This window comes from Ochotona princeps, chromosome 6, assembly GCF_030435755.1.
Source record: "Ochotona princeps isolate mOchPri1 chromosome 6, mOchPri1.hap1, whole genome shotgun sequence".
In the NCBI taxonomy this organism is placed as follows: Eukaryota; Metazoa; Chordata; class Mammalia; order Lagomorpha; family Ochotonidae; genus Ochotona; species Ochotona princeps.
In genome coordinates this window covers 23,894,724-23,913,767 of record NC_080837.1, presented here as the reverse complement: position 1 = coordinate 23,913,767, position 19,044 = coordinate 23,894,724, and the positions used below count along the sequence as shown (strand labels likewise).

Sequence of the window (19,044 nt, the reverse complement as noted above, 5' to 3'; positions counted from 1 at the left end):
GGTGCAAGGTCCCATGGCTTTGAGCCGTCCTGGACTGCTTTGCAAGGCCACAAGCAGGAAGCTGGGTGGGAGGCAGGGCTTCTAGGACGTGAACTGATGCCCATATGGAATTCTGGCATGTGCAAGGCGATGATTTAGTCACTAGGCTGTTGCACCAGGTCCTGTATAGTGTTTTCTTAAAGACTTATTTTATTTGGAAGAGTTAGAGCATAGACAGGGGAAGATTGAGTGCGCCAGCAAGCACGAGTGCTCTTTCATCTGCTGATCTAAATGGCCACGGTAGCTGCACCAGACCAAAGCCAGGAGCCAGAACCTTCTTCTGGGTCTCCCACATGGTACAGTAATGCAAGAAGTTGGACCATTTAACAGTGCTTTCCTACAGTACATTAGCAGGAAGATAGATCAGAAGCAGAGCAGCTGAGACTCAGATTGGCATAATATGGGATGATGTCTTTCCAAATGGCAGCTTTACCTGCTGTACTAAGGTGCGTGACCCAGTCATGGTTTTTTTTTAATCAGGTAAAGAGAAAAGATTAGGGTGTTATCTAGCAGATTTTCCTGGTTGGTAGATCAAAATCCAAAAATATCTTGAAAGTGTACCGAACAGCTATTAAGTTTTCTTCAGTACTTACTTCTTGGTATTAACAGATTTTCTAATGTAAAAGAAAATGCAACTAGCAGTAGTAATTATAATTTTAAGTAAATCATCTTTCATAATGTCTTGCATTATTAGCTTCTCAATAAATGCTGGTTCTTGCCACCATTCTTAGAACAGTCTCAAGATTTGGAGGCATGGAAAGCAGAAGAGTCCTCAACTGCTATATGGCGAGTTCTTGAACTAAAGTTAATCAAGAAGAGTCTGCTTTGGTCTTCCTGTCATACTTTGTCAAAAACTGCTAGAAGCAGACCTCTCCGCAAGTGCAACTATGAATTTCATAGCACAGGGGCCTATGGTCAGTTATTTACTCCACTGAAGTAGAAGTTCAGCCCTGTTTTTCGTAGCTGTCCCACCAGTTAGTTTTTTTTTAAATTGTTTGTACGCACAAATAAACTTGTTCCTGTACTGACCACATGTAGCAACCTTTAGGACACCTTTATGTAACCTCTAATATTGTCCAAATTTCTAATTTAGATTAGGAAATTGAGACACACAAAAATAAAAGTGGGACAAATATTTTTCTAGGAGGTATTTGAGTTGAGCAACATCAACATGTGTCCTTTATGAGAAATGAAAAGAATAGCAGTAACTTCTGAATGAAACCACTCTTACAAACCATGTTTCACTCTCAGGATATTTGGGTTTTGCTGCAAAATTTATTGCAGGGATGCAGGTGATTTGTCATCATTCTCACATCTCACCAGGTTTAGGTTTTTTGTTCTCTGCTGAGTCAGATTATGGTAGAAGTTACTGGGAGTATGAGATAGAAAAGGGTCATATTCAGTATCCTGGGCTCTGTCACGTGTCTGCATGTGTGATTGGAATGTAAGTGCTGTGCTTTAAACCTCCTTTGGAAAATAATGTAATATCTTTTATTAAACTTTTTTTGTGTCAGATAGCTTTGTATTACACTTTTTTTCTACTGTTTTCTAATTATGTAGGTAGCCTTGGCAAATTACTTCTATTCATTAGCAGTATCTACTATCTAGATTGGAAGAATTAAAGTCATAATTAGCTTTCATCTGGATTGTCTCAATAGTCTTCTGAGTGGTCAAACTTCTCCCATATTTGTTCCTCTGTATTTTATTCTCCAAGCATCATTGATGTTGCTTTTTAATAAACTGTGCTGAAGTCATTTGTATAGCACCGGAGATGGGGTCAGGGATAAGTACTACAACCTCCACCAGTGTACCAAAAAAGAAAAAAAAAAGACATGCAGATTTAAAAGTGAAAGGTAAAACATTAAACCTTTTGAAAGAAAATATAGAAAAATAAACTTACAATCTTGGAATAGGCAGAGATTTCTTTAACAATATAGAATTCTCACCCCCCTTCCCCCCAAAAGTGCAAAGTATAAAGGAGAAAATGGACAAATAAGACCCATATAACACACAAAGAATTCCTGTTTATCAAGAAAAAATTTTTTAGAAAAGAGATATGATTAACAGAAGAAAGGTTATCTAAAGGAGATATTCATGTAGTTACAATTAAAGATGTTGTATCTGAAAGATATGCAAAACGACAAATGCATAGACAGAGAAGGACATGCATTTGGCATAGCAGTTAACATAGCAGCAACACATGTCAAAGTGCCTGGCTTTCAGTCCTGGCTCCACACTTGACTCCAGCTTCCTGCTTCTCCGCTCCCTGAGATGCAGCAAATGACGGCACATGAACGAGGCCCTGCTACCCACAGGGGATACTCAGACTGAGTTCTAGGTTTCTAGTTTTGGTCTGACCCAGCCCTGGATGCTGCAGATATTTAAGGACTGAACTAAGGAATAAAAGATTATTTTTGGTCTGTTGCTGTCTGAGTTTCAAATAAATATTTTTTAAAAAGAGATTGAGTTTAAAAAATAAATGAGCAGATAATTCATTAGTAAAAAATGGCGAAAAAACTTTTTCAGAAAACTTCTAAACATTTAAATTTTAAATGGTTATTCTAGTTCACAGATAAATTTCTAAGAATATGATAGTACTCCCTTCTTCCCTCCTACTCCCCGCTAACCTTCCCAGTATCTCTCTCTCTTTTCCTTTTTTATTTTTAGAGATAACTCTGTATTTTAAGTTTACATTACGGCAAAAGGCTTCATACTTTGCCAGATAAGAAATTTAACAAATAAAAAGACATTAGGAATATGAACAATGGCTGTAAACAGTAATTGAGTAGAACAATGACCATGTCTTACATACACAGTAAATTTTAATCATGGATCATTAAAGCTATGGTGATCTGACATTCTTAGCCATTGGTTTGACAAAGGCATAAAGCAGAGTTTCACCGAACCGTAGTTGCAGCAACACAAATACAGAGGCATTTCTTTTTTAATCTTAGCCCCATAAGCAGGATCAAACACGTGGTACTTGTCTTTCTCTGTATCTGGCTTTTTTCACTCACCATGTTGTCAGCCACTTACTTTTGCTTCTAATGGTTGAAACTCATCCTTTTTATAAATGAATAATATTCCATTGTGTGTGTGTGTGTGTTTTCTTTATCCATTCATCTTTTGATAGACACCTTGGTTGATTCCAAATTTTTCTTTATTGTGAACAGTGCTGCTGTAAATCTGGTCGTGCAGGGGTTTCTTTGGTACACATGTTACTTTTGGTTTTATAAATCCCAGGTAGTGAGGATGTTGGGTCATACAGCAAGACTATTTCTAATCTCCATGCTATTTACCACAGTGGCTGTACCAATTTACATTCCTACAAATAGTGTGAAAGTGTTCACCTTTCTCCAAACTCTTGCAATAAATTTTGGGGTTGACTTTGTGGCAAAGAAGGTAAAGCTTCCTTCTGCGATGCCTGCATCCTGTATGGGCACGTATTCAAGTTCTGGCTGGTCCACTTTTGATCCACCTTCCTGCTAATGCACCAGGGGAAATGGAAGATGACTGAAGTTCTAGGGCCTGTGCTCCCACATGTGAGATCTAGAAATAGGTACTAATAACAAAATAATACTTGAACATTTCAATAGTAATGAAAACATTATTATAAAAGCCTGCAAGGAGTCCGATGACACATAGCCATCACAGCTGTTGGAGGAGTCAACCAGTGAATGGAAGGTTTCCTCAAAGCTTTCTCTTTGTCTCTCCTCCATGGCTCTACTTTTCAAGTAACTAAAATCTTTTTTTAAATAATTGGGTTTTTTGGTTTTGTTTGTTTGTTTGTTTTGTAGTTGGCAGTGTTGAGCAAAGCAAGGCACCAGAAACTGCTTGATTCTGATGAGGGCCTCATGGCATATGGTGTTAAAAGGGTAAAAGTGCATGTGTGATTGATTAGATGGAAACAAAGTTAGAGATTCAGGGGCCACACTCACTCAAGCAACCCCCTTGCAGGAGCTAAGGTCCCATGAAAACTGTTACTCCCTTGCATGAGTAGTATTTCTTACAAATGGCACCCACTCTCAGTATCACCACATTAAGGAATGTCTTCTAGCAAACCATAGCAGCAGTATGTATCAAGTGATACATTGCTCTTCTGCTAGAGTTGATATTTAATGCACTAATAAATTAACATTAGCAAATTTTTTTACAATATGATGATTACATGTTAGTTTGCTTTGTACTGGTATATATTTTCAGCTGAACGTTTGAAAACATTATTATGAGAGCCTGCCAAAGAGGCTGATGACACGTGCATACTCCCACATCTACCTACTCTCAACAAAAACACGCTCCTGTACTACAGTATTTCAGATAATTCTTATGATTTGTTTCATAGCTATACTAAGGGATGTTAAGGGTATGTTAAGTTACTGTAGTTTCTTGTTTTAAGAATTTATTTATTTGAAACTCAAAGTTACAGAGAGAGAGGGAGACACAGAGGGAGAGCGCTTCCATCTGCATGTTCATTCCACAGGTGGAAGTGGCGTTAACAGCTAGGACTACACCATCAGAGCCACAATCTCACTTTCCCCTAATCTTCAACCCTTTACACCCTAATCAGCTATGGAAACATCATTAAAAATAAAGGTTTTTTTTAAAGGGAGCCCCTATGAGTCCCATTAGGTCTACTCTAGCCCTGTTTCCTGTACTTGCCAGTATGTGAAACAGACTGCTCCAGCCTGTCCCTAATCTCATTCAGTTCTTTCACACATCAATGTGCATTGGAGCCTAACTCAACCCATTTGACCACACTATCCAGCCAGCACTCATGCTAGCGGGTGCCACCACTTGTCAGCCCTGATCCTCATGCTCATCAGTGGGAATTGCAGCCTATCAGAGAGGTGCCCACAGTCGCAGATCTTGCAGTCTAGCTTGACAGAATTTGCTGCCAGTCCCAGCATTTGCCAGTTGATGCTGCAGCAAAACCCAGACAGCCTGCTTTTACCCTGCTTTTTCTCATTCCTGCACCAGCAAGTACAGTCGGTTTGCTCAGCCTGGCTCTCCCCCTAACCCAGCTCACATGCAGGCCAACAGCTGTTATAGCCCTACCTGGCCTTGTCTGCTTCCTGCTCCCAGTTCTCATACTCACCAGTTGGAGCAGTGGCCCAGCATGGGAGCACCCTGCAGCTCTCCTACCAAACTCAGAACCCACTCCCTCTCTGCCCCCTTCCCCACCCCCGCCCTTGTGTGCTGGTGGATGCTGTGGTGTAGCCTGGCCCAGCTTGGCCTGCCCCAGTTCCACTCATGCTGGTGGGTACTGTAGCGTAGTGCAGCCCAGCTAGCCCCGAGTCCTGGCCCTAATGTGAATGGCTGGTGTTCTGACCTGATCCGGCCTGTCCTGCACCCTATCTAGGTTCTTGGATCTGCCAGTGGATGTTATGAACTGATCCAGCTTTTCCTTTAGTTCATGTGGATATTTTGCTAAAAGTTCTTTATGTAGAATATATTGCTTTATGGTGAGCATGCAAAACAAATACACTTTCTTTGAAATCTACATATTTATGTGTTGACATTACTTACCCTGAAGTAGATGCTTCCTCAGTAACAGCTTAGAAGCCTTTCTTAAAACACTGTTAAAATATTTTTAATGGGCTCTGAAGGAATATTGCTAATTCTTAAAGTATTTTGTAATAAAATTATAAGGATAGTTTTTCATGTATAAGGTGATCTAGATGTGTAATTGTAAGAGCTCTACATAAGTTATCCAGCATAGTTTACTGAAGTTGATTAGTCCAGTTATTTCCAAGGTTGGTTTTTTTTTTTTTTTAAGTTTTACCAGTTTTTATTTATTTGAAAGGTCAATAAAAAAGAGAAGTATATTCCATCTGCTGGACTCCTCACCAGATTCCATCAAGAGCTATTGCTGTGTTAGATCCAATGCAGGAACCTGAATCTCATCCAAATCTGACACTAGTGGCAATGACCCAAGTATTTGCGCCATCCCAGGCTACCTCCCAGAGTGTGCATTAACAGGAATCTTTATGGGAAGCTGAGCTGGAACTTAAACCTCGACACTCCAACTTCTGCAGCCACATCTTAACCACTGCCCCAAATACTGGCCCATAGATTAAAGAAAAAACTTGGGTGCTTTCATTTTATTTGAAAGGCAGAGGGAGAGAGGTCGGCAAATAGATTTTTCATCTGCTAATTCACTCTCCAAATGCCCACAAAAGCCAGGGTTATTTTAGGCTAACCTCAGGAGCCTAGATTTCCACTTGAGTCTCCAATATGGGTGTCAAGATCTGGGTAACTTCAGGAAGCTGAAATGAATCAGAAATGGAGTCGTGACTCAAACCCAGGCACTCCCAAATGGTATCTTAGCATGGAGGCATCCCAAGTGGTATCTTAACCATTAAGACACTTGCCAGCCCCAAATTGTTATTTATTAGGCACTGTATCAATTTTTAGCATCATTAACCATTTGTAAACATGTTTTGAAATTATTCATTTCACTTCTGTATATTTGAAAACAGAGTGACAAAAGTAGTTTCTATGCACTGGCTCACCTACCTAAATGGACACAATAGCCAGGGGTAGGCCTGGCTGAAAAACACAGGAGCTATGTACTCCATGCGGACCTCCCATATGGGTGACAGGAATGGAAATGCTTGGACCATCATTTGCTTCCTCTTAAAGACACTGAGTCTGTCAGGCAAGATTCAAACCTGGTTCTCCCAAATTTGCTGGTGCATCCCTACACAGTGGCTTAACTTGCTGTACCATGTCACCTGCCTATGGTTTGTTACTAAGAAACTTCATTTTTTTTATGTAATATGAAGCTAATAACTATTACAATTATGATATTCTATATATGTATGTATGTGCCAATAATTTTTGCTCTCTTTGGTGACTTTTTAAGCATTACTGGTTTTATGGTGGAATATAGAGAAAGAGCATTTCATGTTTACTTGTGCACACATCTTTGGTGTTACTGTCGAATGGTAATCTTTGCAGAAATCTTTGTTAGTAATGTGTCTGTAAGAGACTGCTAGTTAAATTATTTTTGCAAATTTATTTCATTGTACATACTTTAACTATGGTATGTTAAAAACAGAGGAGTACCATTATGCTCAGTAAAATAAGTCAATCCCAGAAAGACAAATAACCATGTGTTCTCTCTGATGTAAGACAACCTGAGGGCCCGGCGGCGTGGCCTAGTGGCTAAAGTCCTTGCCTTGAATGCCCGGAATCCCATATGGGCGCCGGTTCTAATCCCAGCAGCTCCACTTCCCATCCAGCTCCCTGCTTGTGGCCTGGGAAAGCAGTCAAGGATGGCCCAGAGCACTGGGACCCTGCACCCGCGTGGGAGACCTGGAAGAAGCTCCTGGCTCCTGGCTTCGGATCAGCACAGCTCTGGCCATTGTGCTCACATGGGGAGTGAATTATCGGATGGAAGATCTTCCTCTCTGTCTCTCCTCCTCTCTGTATATCTGACTTTGTAATAAAATAAATTAATTAATTTAAAAAAAAGACAACCTGAATGCAAATTGTAAGACAAATAACCCTTTTAATACTGTTTTTTTCCTGCAACCATGGATTTTAATAGTCTTTATTTACATTTCTTCAACATAATTTCTTTTGCTTATTAAATTCTTCAATGACTTGTAAATCACATAGCAGTATCATTTTCTCTAAGGAGCTTTTGTGCTTTTCATTTCTTTGACACATTGGTTATTCAGTAGCATGTTACTTAACTCCATGTTACTGTAAATCTTTTGTTTCATCTTTATTCCGGTTGTTGATTTTGTTTCATAGTGTCTCATTTAAGGGAATGTATAGTAACTGTGTGATAGAAACTATCATATCCAGTTGTAAAAATCCAATGCAATATGCATCTCTACTTTCAAATCAAAGGTAAACTTCCAGTGAAACTGTTGGATGTATCTTGAGAATAGGATGCTGGACTGTCTGCCGTTACCTGAACCAGCAATGTCAGGAAACAAATAACAGAATGATGCATTTATAACTGCTTATGAAGTACTGTACTATTGTAATAATATGGGAAAATCGGTTGGCAGCGAGGGAATCTGGGGAAGGGAAAGAGGAAATCCCAGAGCCTATGGAATTGTACCATAAAATTTAAAATAGAATAGAAGGAAAAAACAGATAAGTATAAAGGTATGTTGTAGGTACTGTGAGACTTCTACTCTCTCTTAAAAAATGCCCTGTACTATCTCCTCTTTTGTAGTTATTTTTTTTTCCTTAGGTTGATTTAGTTTTATTTATTTGAAAGGCAGTCTTACAAAGAGAGAAGAAATAGAAATCTCCCATGCACTGGTTGATTCATCAAACAGCTATGGGCAAAGTGAGGAGCTAAGAGCTTCTTCCCAGTCTTCCATGTGGATTCAGGGCCGCAGAGACTTGCACCATTTCTGCTGTTTTCCCATTGGTCAATAAGGAGCTGCATTAGAAATAGAGCAGCTGGATCTCAGTTCAATGCCCCTACAGAATGCCAGCTTTGAAGATAGTGGCTTATCCCTCTATAAAACACTGTGGACCAGCCCTGTAACATTTCTGACACTTGGACTTGGGATCCGGGTTAAGGAGTATTTGTGGTACTTCATATTGTATGAAAAAGAAGAAAGGATTCATTAGAGGCAATTGTGAGAAAACGTTATTCTTAGTGGGTATATGATCATATTAGATAAATGTCTTTTTTATTCATTGAAAATAAAGTGTTTATATACTGTCTTAAATCAGATTTTGACTTGAACAGACTGAGATCATAGCATGCTTTTTAAGTGCATTAAGGAGATTTTATTCTGTTTTATGCTAATATGTTCTTTCTACTTCCAAACCCCTATGTTAATTAGCATGCATCATTTGGAAGACAAGTTTTCTAACAACATATTTTTAATATATTCTGTTCTTTATTTTATAGGAAAAACATCAGAGCGAGGCTCATTTTCTCTGTACAGCAGGGACACTGGATTACCAGGCTGTCAAGTAAGTTTAGTGAATCAAATGTCGTGAAATTTGTAGATGCATGAAAAATTTTAATAGTAGAGAAGGTAGGAATTTATTCAGTGTATCTCACCTTTGCGTATTCCTCTGATTTGTAAGACTTAATGTGGTGGGGCTGCTTTGTTTTTTATATAAAATGTGTATTTTTAAATATGCAGCGATTTTTAAAAAATATTTTGCACTAAATAAACATCTTGTAATTTCATTTTTCCACATATTTTTTGAAACTTCTTTGAATGATACACTGGAAGTGCTCTGCATTTCAAATCAGGTCCCATACGGGTGTCAGTTCATGTAAATGCTGCTCCACTTAAAAAAAAAAAGAAGAAAAAGAAAAGTAGTAGTTACCATTTAAGGCTGCTAAGAAGAAAGGAAAATGGGGCCCAGCGGCGTGGCCTAGCGGCTAAAGTCCTCGCCTTGAACACCCCAGGATCCCATATGGGCGCTGGTTCTAATCCCAGCAGCTCCACTTCCCATCCAGCTCCCTGCTTGTGGCCTGGGAAAGCAGTTGAGGACGGCCCAATGCATTGGGACCCTGCACCCACGTGGGAGACCCGGAAGAGGTTCCAGGTTCCTGGCATCGGATTGGCGCGCACTGGCCCGTTGCGGCTCACTTGGGGAGTGAATCATCGGATGGAAGATCTTCCTCTCTGTCTCTCCTCCTCTCTGTATATCTGACTTTGTAATAAAAATAAATAAACAAATCTTTAAAAAAAAAAAAAAGAAGAAAGGAAAATGACCTGGAGTCAGAGACCTGAATTCAGTTCTTTCTCTGCATTGATTGCCTTACTTTTCAAAAGTAGTATTAACATCTATTACTTTCACCTGGTTTGTAGACATCCAGAAGTTAAACCTGAGTGCTTGTGAGAAAACTTGAAAAAGAGAAACATGTTTCTTTTCATAAAATACCAAAACAGACTTGTTTGAAAACCAATGGTCTAATATTACTATTAAACATGAATGGGAAATTATAATCGTTTTAAAACTACAACTATATATAATAAATCATATATAAACATTTATTTTTATTTCGAAAGAGAGATTTTTATGGAGAGACAGAGAGAAAGGTCTTCCATCCACTGGTTCTCACCCCAAATGACTGCAATAACTGGAACTGAGCTGATTTGAAGTCAGGACAGGAGCTTCTTCGAGATCTCCCACGTGGCTGTGGGGTCTGAAGGCTTTGGGCCGACCTCTGCGGCTTTCCCAGGCCACAAGCAGCCAGCTGGATGGGAAGTAGAGCAGCCATGGCACAAACCTGTGCCCGTATGGAATGCTAGCACTCCAGCTCGAGGGTTAGCCTGTTATGCCACCGTCCCAGCCACTAACTTTATATTGTCAATGATATTGCTGTTCAGTTAGAAATAGTATTACATTCTATTTGCATAATTGCTCAGTTTTGCAAAGGCGAATCTTTAGCATTTTTGCCAAGGATTAATGTGTTTATACCAGATCTTAATTCTATCAAAAATGTTTCAATCTTAGGTGTACAACACTACAATAATAATTAATGTTGTAACTGTGAAATAACTACACTGTGGCATAAGGATTCTTCAGCTCCTTAGTTCGTGCCATTACCTATCACCCTCCATTTTTGTTTGTTTAGTGGAGGAAGTGGTTAGGAGTTGGACAGCTGTTTACAAACATTTTGGAGATTTGGCAGGCCTATGAAAAAAGAAATCAACAAGATTACTAAAATTTATTATGAAAATAGTTACATGTTTCTGTATACAAGATTTGTAAGGATTCAAATGAGAGGAAGATCTGGTTTTTAAAGAATTAACAGAAGCGGGCCCGGTGGCATGGCCTAGCGGCTAAAGTCCTCGCCTTGAAAGCCCCGGAATCCCATATGGGCGCCGCTTCTAATCCCGGCAGCTCCACTTCCCATTCAGCTCCCTGCTTGTGGCCTGGGAAAGCAGTTGAGGACGGCCCAATGCACTGGGACCCTGCACCCACGTGGGAGACCCGGAAGAGGTTCCTGGTTCCCGGCATCGGATCGGCGCGCTCTGGCCCGTTGCGGCTCACATGGGGAGTGAATTATCGGACAGAAGATCTTCCTCTCTGTCTCTCCTCCTCTCTGTATATCTGACTTTGTAATAAAAATAAATCTTTAAAGAAAAAAAGAATTAGCAGAAGCAATGCATGACTTCAGGGAGAAAACACAAAACTCATTACAGAGAAGACTATATTGCAACAAAAACAGATAACATCAATGAAGAAAGGAGGGCTTTTAAAACAGGGTTCATCACTTTGAGAAGAACAATGGCTTTGCTGTTCACTATTGTTATTTATCTCTGACTATGTTGAAGTTGGTAAGAAGGAATTAGGACAGATGACAGCAGCTAACTTTTTAGGAGTAAAAAGGGTGTATTGCTCTCATTAGAATAATATCCTGTGTTGTAGATAGTGCTTATTTAGCTAGTCAGAGAAGGAAGACAGCATTAGGCTACCATAATGTCTTACCTAACCACAAATGACATAAAAATCCAAGGAAATATAAATAGTGACTACAGAATTATATACTACTTTAAACCATTTTTATTCAACAAAGTCCCCGAAGAAACATTAACTGTGCTGTTAATGTACATAAAATGCTGCTGACATACAGCAAAATGCTGGCTAATTTAATAGTGCCGGATGGGCCTTACTTCATGTTTAAGATGTTGCTAACTGAGTTTCATATTACCTTCACAGCAGTCACATAACTAATGAGCCATTAAAATCTTAGAATTGTATCTGTGTTACTGGAAACATTGATAGATCATTCTTCAGTTGATGCGACACAGATCATGGTATCTGACATTTTTATTAACTATAGATATAGTACAGTTCTTAAAGAACTGCCACAATTAAGAAACCTTTATCATTAAAGCAAAGGGTTTTTGTTAGTAGCTCCAAAAACAAGATTTTGTTATAGCAGTTTAAATGAATTTTTCCTTTTTTAAGGTTTATTTATTTTTACTCAAAAGTCAGAGTTATAGCAAGAGGAGGTAAGAATAAAATCTTCATCCACTGTTTCATTCCCAGATGACTGCAGTAGTCCTAGCTGGGTCAATTGAAGCTGGGAGTCAGGAGCTTTTTCCAGGTCTCTCCTTTGAGTAAAGGGATCAAAACGTGAGCCATTCTCGACTGGTTTCCCAGGCTGTAAACAAGGAGCTGGATCAGAAGTGGAGCAGCCAGGTGGAACATGAATCTGAGTTCATTTCTTGCTAAGCTACAGTGCTGACCATAGGATCTAGGATCCTAAACTAAAAAGCAGAGCTGGAGAATAATGGCATTTAAATGCTCACACGCAGACACACACGTACTTCATCTTTTCTTTCATACTTCTTTCTTAGTGAAAAATAACAAGGAAGCAATATCATATGATATTTGCTTAGAAAATACAGAAATGAGCTAATGTATGTTTCCTTGTTTTGCTGTGTTATGTATATGGGACTAGACTAGACAGTTGAAATAGAAGAATTAGTATCTAGGTGCAGATGTTTGACACAGCAGATAAAGACACCACTTGCTGTGTCCGTATCCCATATTGAAGAGCCTAGAATCCCCCATTAATACACCGTATCCAGATCCTTTTAATGAGCATTTTGTTAAAACACCAGATGTTGGTTTAAATATCCCTGTCCTGGCTGTTGCCGATGTTTGGTAGTGAGTCAGTAAATGGAAGAGTTCTCTGTGTTTCAAGTAAAATGAAAATAAATATATTTTTTAAATTATGAGCTCCCTGGAAATTGCCACCCTAGTTGGAGAAGAATTCTTAAGGATATGAATTTTTTTGATACAGAGAAGGGAAATATAGAACCCTAAGAACTTGGAGGATAAGACAGTGGGGAGTAGTAAGGGAAGAGAAACCATTGACTGATAAGTAAACTGTAATATTTATTTCGTGCTGTAATGCTTCTGTCATTTTTTCCCTGGAAATTTTAAAGTGTTGAAAGTTTTTTTTTTTTTTAAGAAAAGGAAAACCATGCCTATTCCACATTTATGAAGATGAACCAGTATCTAAAATTTTTATCTCATTGATGAAGAAATGTGTTACTATGCTACAACCAGTTCAAGATAGAATCCAAAACCAGACATATTCATAGAATAAAAGTATGGAAATGAATGAACAAATAGAGACAAAGCTAGTTATCCTCCCTTAAGGAGGATAAAAGAGGTGTTCGTAGTGGAGGAGTAGTTTCACCCATTCACTGGGCAGAATTTTGCAGGTCTAGTTCAGTTTGTCTTTCTGGATATAGCCCTGCCCATTCATACCTTCTTGGTTCAAGCTCCTTTCTAGGTGTAATATAAAAGTGAGGTAGTTGCAGCAGAAACATTGTGCCTTGCAAAGCTTGATTCTTTTCTATCTAGATTTTTACAGAATCTTACCTACATCTAGAAACGCATAATTTTCTGTTGAAGCACTAGTTTTCCCCTATACCTTTTTATAATTCTCTCAAGAGAATCAAGAGCATTTGTATGTGACTGGTCCACACTGGCTTGCTGATTTACCAATAGGACTAGTGACAGTTGGTTATTGTAAAGAGCAGTTTGAATTTTCTTTATACAGCAACCCACCTAGTGGTAGGGGTCTTACTGTTAGTTGAATTATTGATAAAATAATATTCGGAACAAGGAAGTTGATACTGTATTTCACTCTAAATAATTTTCCTTTTTTTGTTTTTGAGATTTATTTTATTTTTATTGGAAAGTTAGACTTAAAGAGAGACAGAGATAAATGTCTTCCAGCCATCTGCTGTTTCACTCCCCAAATGGCTGCAACAGTTGGGGCTGAGATGATTTAAAGCCAGGAGCCTCTTCCAGGTCTTCCACATGGGTGCAGGGTCCCAGAGCTTTGGGCCATCCTTGACTGCCTTCCCAGGCCACAGGCAGGGAGCTGGAAGGGAAGTGGAGCAGCCAGGATTAGAATTAGTCCCCACATGGAATTCTGGTGTTTGCAAGGCAAGGACTTTAGCCACTAGGCTACCACTCCAGACCCACAGTTTTATTTCAGATGAGTCATAAGTGAACCAGACCTCATTCAGAAAAGAACTTGCAAGTAATGTTTTTTTAATAACACTGTTAGATGCGGAATTGCTGAAAGACAATTAAAACAAAACTGGAACCACAGTAACATGAAAAGCATTTAAGCATTTAAAGCATAATTTACTTTTTCTATTAACTTTTAAGGTTTTGGGACTGTGTAGATGTTAAGCATTGCTCATTTCAACTTAATATAAGGAGGAAAGTTTTCATCAAAATATTCTGAGGATTTGTTATTTTAACCATGGTAGAATGTGACTTTTTCTCTCTCTCTGTCTCTGAAAGTGCTCAAGAAGAGGCTATACATCCACTTTACAGAGATTTTATAGCAGAGGAGTTAGAGTATCTGGTGCTTGATTGAGCTCTTTAGTGACAAGTAAAAGGGTTTTCAAGTGCTGTTGGTGATTCAGCTCAGATTGTACACCAGGAATGACTGTTGACCCTATGACCAGCAGGGTTGTTTTAACTTACGTTCCAATACCGTACTACCCAGCAGACAACATGTATAAACAGACAGTAAATGGTTGAAGTAATGAAGTTTGCAGGCGGGTTGGATATTTTAATTTCGTGATAATGCATACATAATAACTGACACACTTGTTTATTAGACAAGCATGACCTCATTGGTATTCCATTTGATCACTGTAGTACTTTGTAAAGGAAGTGTTATTGCTGTTTCTCCTGCTGCAACTGTTACTATTATTCATGCTATTTGATAGCTGTGGAACTGGACACAATAGGGAATTATAGATCTAACCCAATATTTCATAACTGATAAATGTCAGAAAGATAGGAGAACTGAAGTATTGATAAGAAGATGGTTGAAATAATAGATTGTATGTATCTAGGTTTCAAAGAAAGGGAATAAAGCTATGTTTAAACTTCGGCTTGATAAAAGGTCAAGATTCTAGATGTCACAAGGTGAAACAACAGATGCAGTCAGTAATGGCAGAGAGATGGTGCTCTAGTGATAGGAGGATATGTCAGATAATTGAGTATTGGATTTAAACATTTCAGAAAAAAACATGTTTCTAATACTGACAGCATTCCTCTAGGAGTAGATTATTAGACTGGAGATGGGAATTGTTGGTCACGTAAGTTAAAAAGACGTGAAACTAACAGATTGATACTTAACCTGTCCAAGACATGATTCATTCATGAAGTAGCTTGTGAAAGTGACTGTCACCCAGTATGCTTTTAGAATTGTTTAAAGCTGAACCATGTGATCTTGAAAAAATGTGTTTGCAAGAGTAATTAGTCATCATTTTAATGCAGAGAGAATAAGAGAGAGTATGGTATGTTGTTTTGTGCTAGTGAAGTTTCTTCACGTGTCAGACAGTAAGTAGGAACTTTCATCTTCTTGCTTCTGCTACAAAACAGACTGTTGGGTTATCTAGCAGGGGAAAGATTGTTCATTGTTTTTTTGCTTCTGTTCTCTTGATAAAAATTCTTACCTTCTGGGAATGTTGTTTTTTTACAGCTGGTTTATTCTTTTGCAAACCAAATTTTTTTAAGAAAACAGCCTCTCAAGTAGTAGAATTCAGATACTGTCTTAAGCCAAAATAGGTGAATATATTTTGGTATTATACAATAAGAAATTATTACCAGTTTCAGGAGTGTAACAGAAATTGGAAGGGACTGACATTGCAGCTAAACTGCTGTTTGGAGCTTGAGCATTCTGTATCAGAGTGCTGTTTTGAGGCCCAACTATTTCCTCTTTGGATCTAGCTCTCTGCTGTTGTGACTTGTATAGCAGTAGACGATGGCCCAAGTGATTAAGTGTCTGTCAGTAGGTGGGAGATGCAGATAAAGCTTCTAATTTCACCCTGACCCAACCCTGGTAGTTGCAGCTATTTGTAGAGTAAACCAGAAGATAGAAGATTCATATATTCATTCATTCATTTTTTTCATGTTCTCTCTCTTTCCCTTTCCTTTTTCTTTACCTCTTTTCTCCCCTCTCCCAAATCATTAAAAACAAACAAAAAAATTGTCAGTTAAATCTCACACAACCCATGTAAGAGTGTATTCAATGCTGGCTCCAGCCCCTAGGTCTAGCTTCTTGCTAATGAAGAAGATACTAGAAACAGGGTGTCAGCTTACAAGTTGAGTTTCTGATCTTCTTCCGGCAGCATCATCATCCCATACAGGTGTCAGTTCTAGTCCTAGCTGCTCCATTTCCTATCCATCTCCCTGCTTATGGATTGGGAAAATACCAGAGGATGGCTTAATTCCTTATTTAAAAATAAATAAGTAAACCGGGTTTAGTTCCATATTCCCAGCCTTAACTCTGGCTTTTCAGGCATTTGGGAGGTGAACCAATGAATAGCACATTTCCCTCTCTTTCTCGCACTCATAAATAAGCAAAAATTTGAAATTATTGTAATAAGGAAGAGTTGGATGAGAACAGAATAAATGGAGGAAAAACAGAAAGTTAGAAGTTGTTGAGGGGACCTGGCACGATAGCCTAGTAGCTAAAGTCTTCACCTTGCATGTACTGGGATCCCATATGGACTCCGGTTCGTGTCTCGGCAGTCCCACTTCCCATCCAGCTCCCTGCTTGTGGCCTGAGAAAGCAAGCAGTAGAGGACAGCCCAAAGCCTTGAGACCCTGCATCCACGTGAGAGACCTGGAGAAGGCTCTAAGCTCCTGGCTTCGGATCGGCTCAGCCCCAATTGTTGTGGCCACTTAGGAAATGAATCAGCAGAAGGAAGATATTTCTGTCTTTGTCTCTATATATCTGACTTTCCAATAACAATAAACCTTTAAAACAATGTTGAAACTTAGTGATTTGTACATGAAGATTGTTAATTTTAGGTAAACTTGTGGAAGTGGAAGGGAGTAGAAAGAGAGGCTAATCATTTGCCACATGTGAAAAATAGCATTGAAGTGAAAAGGAGTGGATTCAAAATATTAAAACTTCTGAAAGTATTAAGACTATGTAACACAATCTCTGTAAAAGCAAAAGAGAAATGAAATTTCCTAATCTCTTGTTCTATTAACATTACAACCTTCCATATCCAGCTTCTTTATGTCACCAAAGCAAAGTTTCCAGGACATAGGTAGGAAAACATTCAGAGTGCATTTTGTTTGCTATTTATTTATTTATTTAAAAGGCAGAGTGACAGGGAAGGTAGAATCTCCATCCACAGATTCGCTCCCCAAATATCTACAATTTCAAAGGGCCCTTTTTAAGCCAGAAGTTTCTAAATTCAGACATTGGGTAAAGCTGTTTGCCATGTACAGGTAATGCCCAGAGAATGCTATTATAACCTTTTAAGAATCTGCTTTAAAGAAATTCCCAAGGATTGGGACAGGGCAGGAAGGGCAAGTGCTGTGGCAGTGTCAGTTAAGCCACTACATATCTAAGTGCCATTTAACTTATTTCTGGCTGCTGTGCTTTCTATCCAACTTGCTGCTAATGCTCCCAGGAAACAGCAACAGATGGCCCAAATACTTGGGTACCTGACACTCACGTGGGAGACCCAGATGGAGTTCTGATCTCCTTTTGTCAGCCTGGCCCTTTCCTAGCCAACGTGCATGACCATATAGAGAATGAAACAGCAGATGGAAGATTGTCGCTGTATCACTGCCTTTCAAATAAATAAATATCCTCCCCTCCCCTCTTCCAAAGAGGAAATTTTCTGTACCATTTTTAGAAACAGGAACTCTGTGGAGGCCTATGAAGTCCTGAAAGAGTATATAAGAAAGTCAGAATAACAAACTGTCGGATTGGCGCGCACTGGCCCGTTGCGGCTCACTTGGGGAGTGAATCATCAGACGAAAGATCTTCCTCTCTGTCTCTCCTCCTCTCTGTATATCCGGCTTTCCAATAATAATAAAAAAAAAATCTAAAAAAAACCCAAACAAACCTAGATTATCATGTTTTAATACTTTAACATTATATGGATAGCTTTTTTTTTTCTTTTTCAAATCAGAAAGATTGGGCTGATTACATTGGCAGGATGCATTAGATGGATGACTGTCATTATGTCCTCAAACCTGCATGACACATTAAGTATAGACAATGAAAATTAAATTTTCAAGAGACCACATTGTGAGTATAAGATTTGAGACTTGTTTAAAAAAAAAACCAGTTAACTCTTGGCTATTGGTGACGGATGTGTTTTTACTGACCCCAGAAAGGAATAAAAGCATTTCATGTTTTCTTTTATTTTGCTGTGTATTACCCTCCCAACACGCATCTATCCTCAAATTAAGGTATTGTTCAAAATGTTGGTAATAACTTCAGACTATTCAGGTTGCACAAAGCATTTAATGAAATCTTGTCTTAGACAAAACACTAGAGAGGATCATAATTAATGTCTCATTTTCTGCCAGTTGCTATTGATTACTCATTCAAAATCCCTTTGTTCCCAGAATAACAACTATAGTTTGCATCTCTATCAAATGAGATTCTCAGGATAGAATTCTTTAACAACACTGTGATAATTATGATCATATTCCTGAAAGTTCAATGTTAATGGATTTGCATCATATATAATTATTTCAAGAATGTCTGTTTCCCAGATTCAAAATTTATTATCTATTTAAATCATTGATAGAAATTAATATTAAAGCCCAGCATTTGTTTTTTGGTTTTTTTAAAGATTTATTTTTATTTTTATTGCAAAGTCAGATATACAGAGAGAGGGAGAGACAGAGAGGAAGATCTTCCATCTGATGATTCACTCCCCAAGTGAGCACAATGGCCAGTACTATGCCGATCTGAAGCTGGGAACCAGGAGCTCTTCCAGGTCTCCCACGTGGGTGTAGGGTCCCAAGGCTTTGGGCCATCCTCAACTGCTTTCCCAGGCCACAAGCAGGGAGCTGAATGGGAAGCGGGGCCACTAGGATTAGAACTGGCGACCATATGGCGTGTTCAAGGTGAGGACTTTAGCTGCTAGGCCACCGTGCTGGGCCCAGCAGCATTTGTTTTTTATTTGGTAGTACGTTGGAGTGAAAAGCCTCTTCAGTTCTTTGCTATCATCCCTGAAACTTCCAATGGAT

General features: G+C 38.8%; 1 protein-coding gene across 9 annotated transcripts in view; it reads left to right on the top strand.

The window, feature by feature from the left end:
* The window catches only part of TCF12 (transcription factor 12), a 336,770-nt gene that overhangs the window by 224,291 nt on the left and 93,435 nt on the right, over positions 1 to 19,044 (top strand). For all 9 annotated transcript variants that reach the window (XM_036495661.2, XM_058665794.1, XM_004578054.4 and 6 more), the window contains one exon: positions 8,927 to 8,991. In XM_036495661.2, the coding sequence (XP_036351554.1) occupies positions 8,927 to 8,991 (65 nt within the window). The remainder of the gene's footprint in view (positions 1 to 8,926; positions 8,992 to 19,044) is intronic.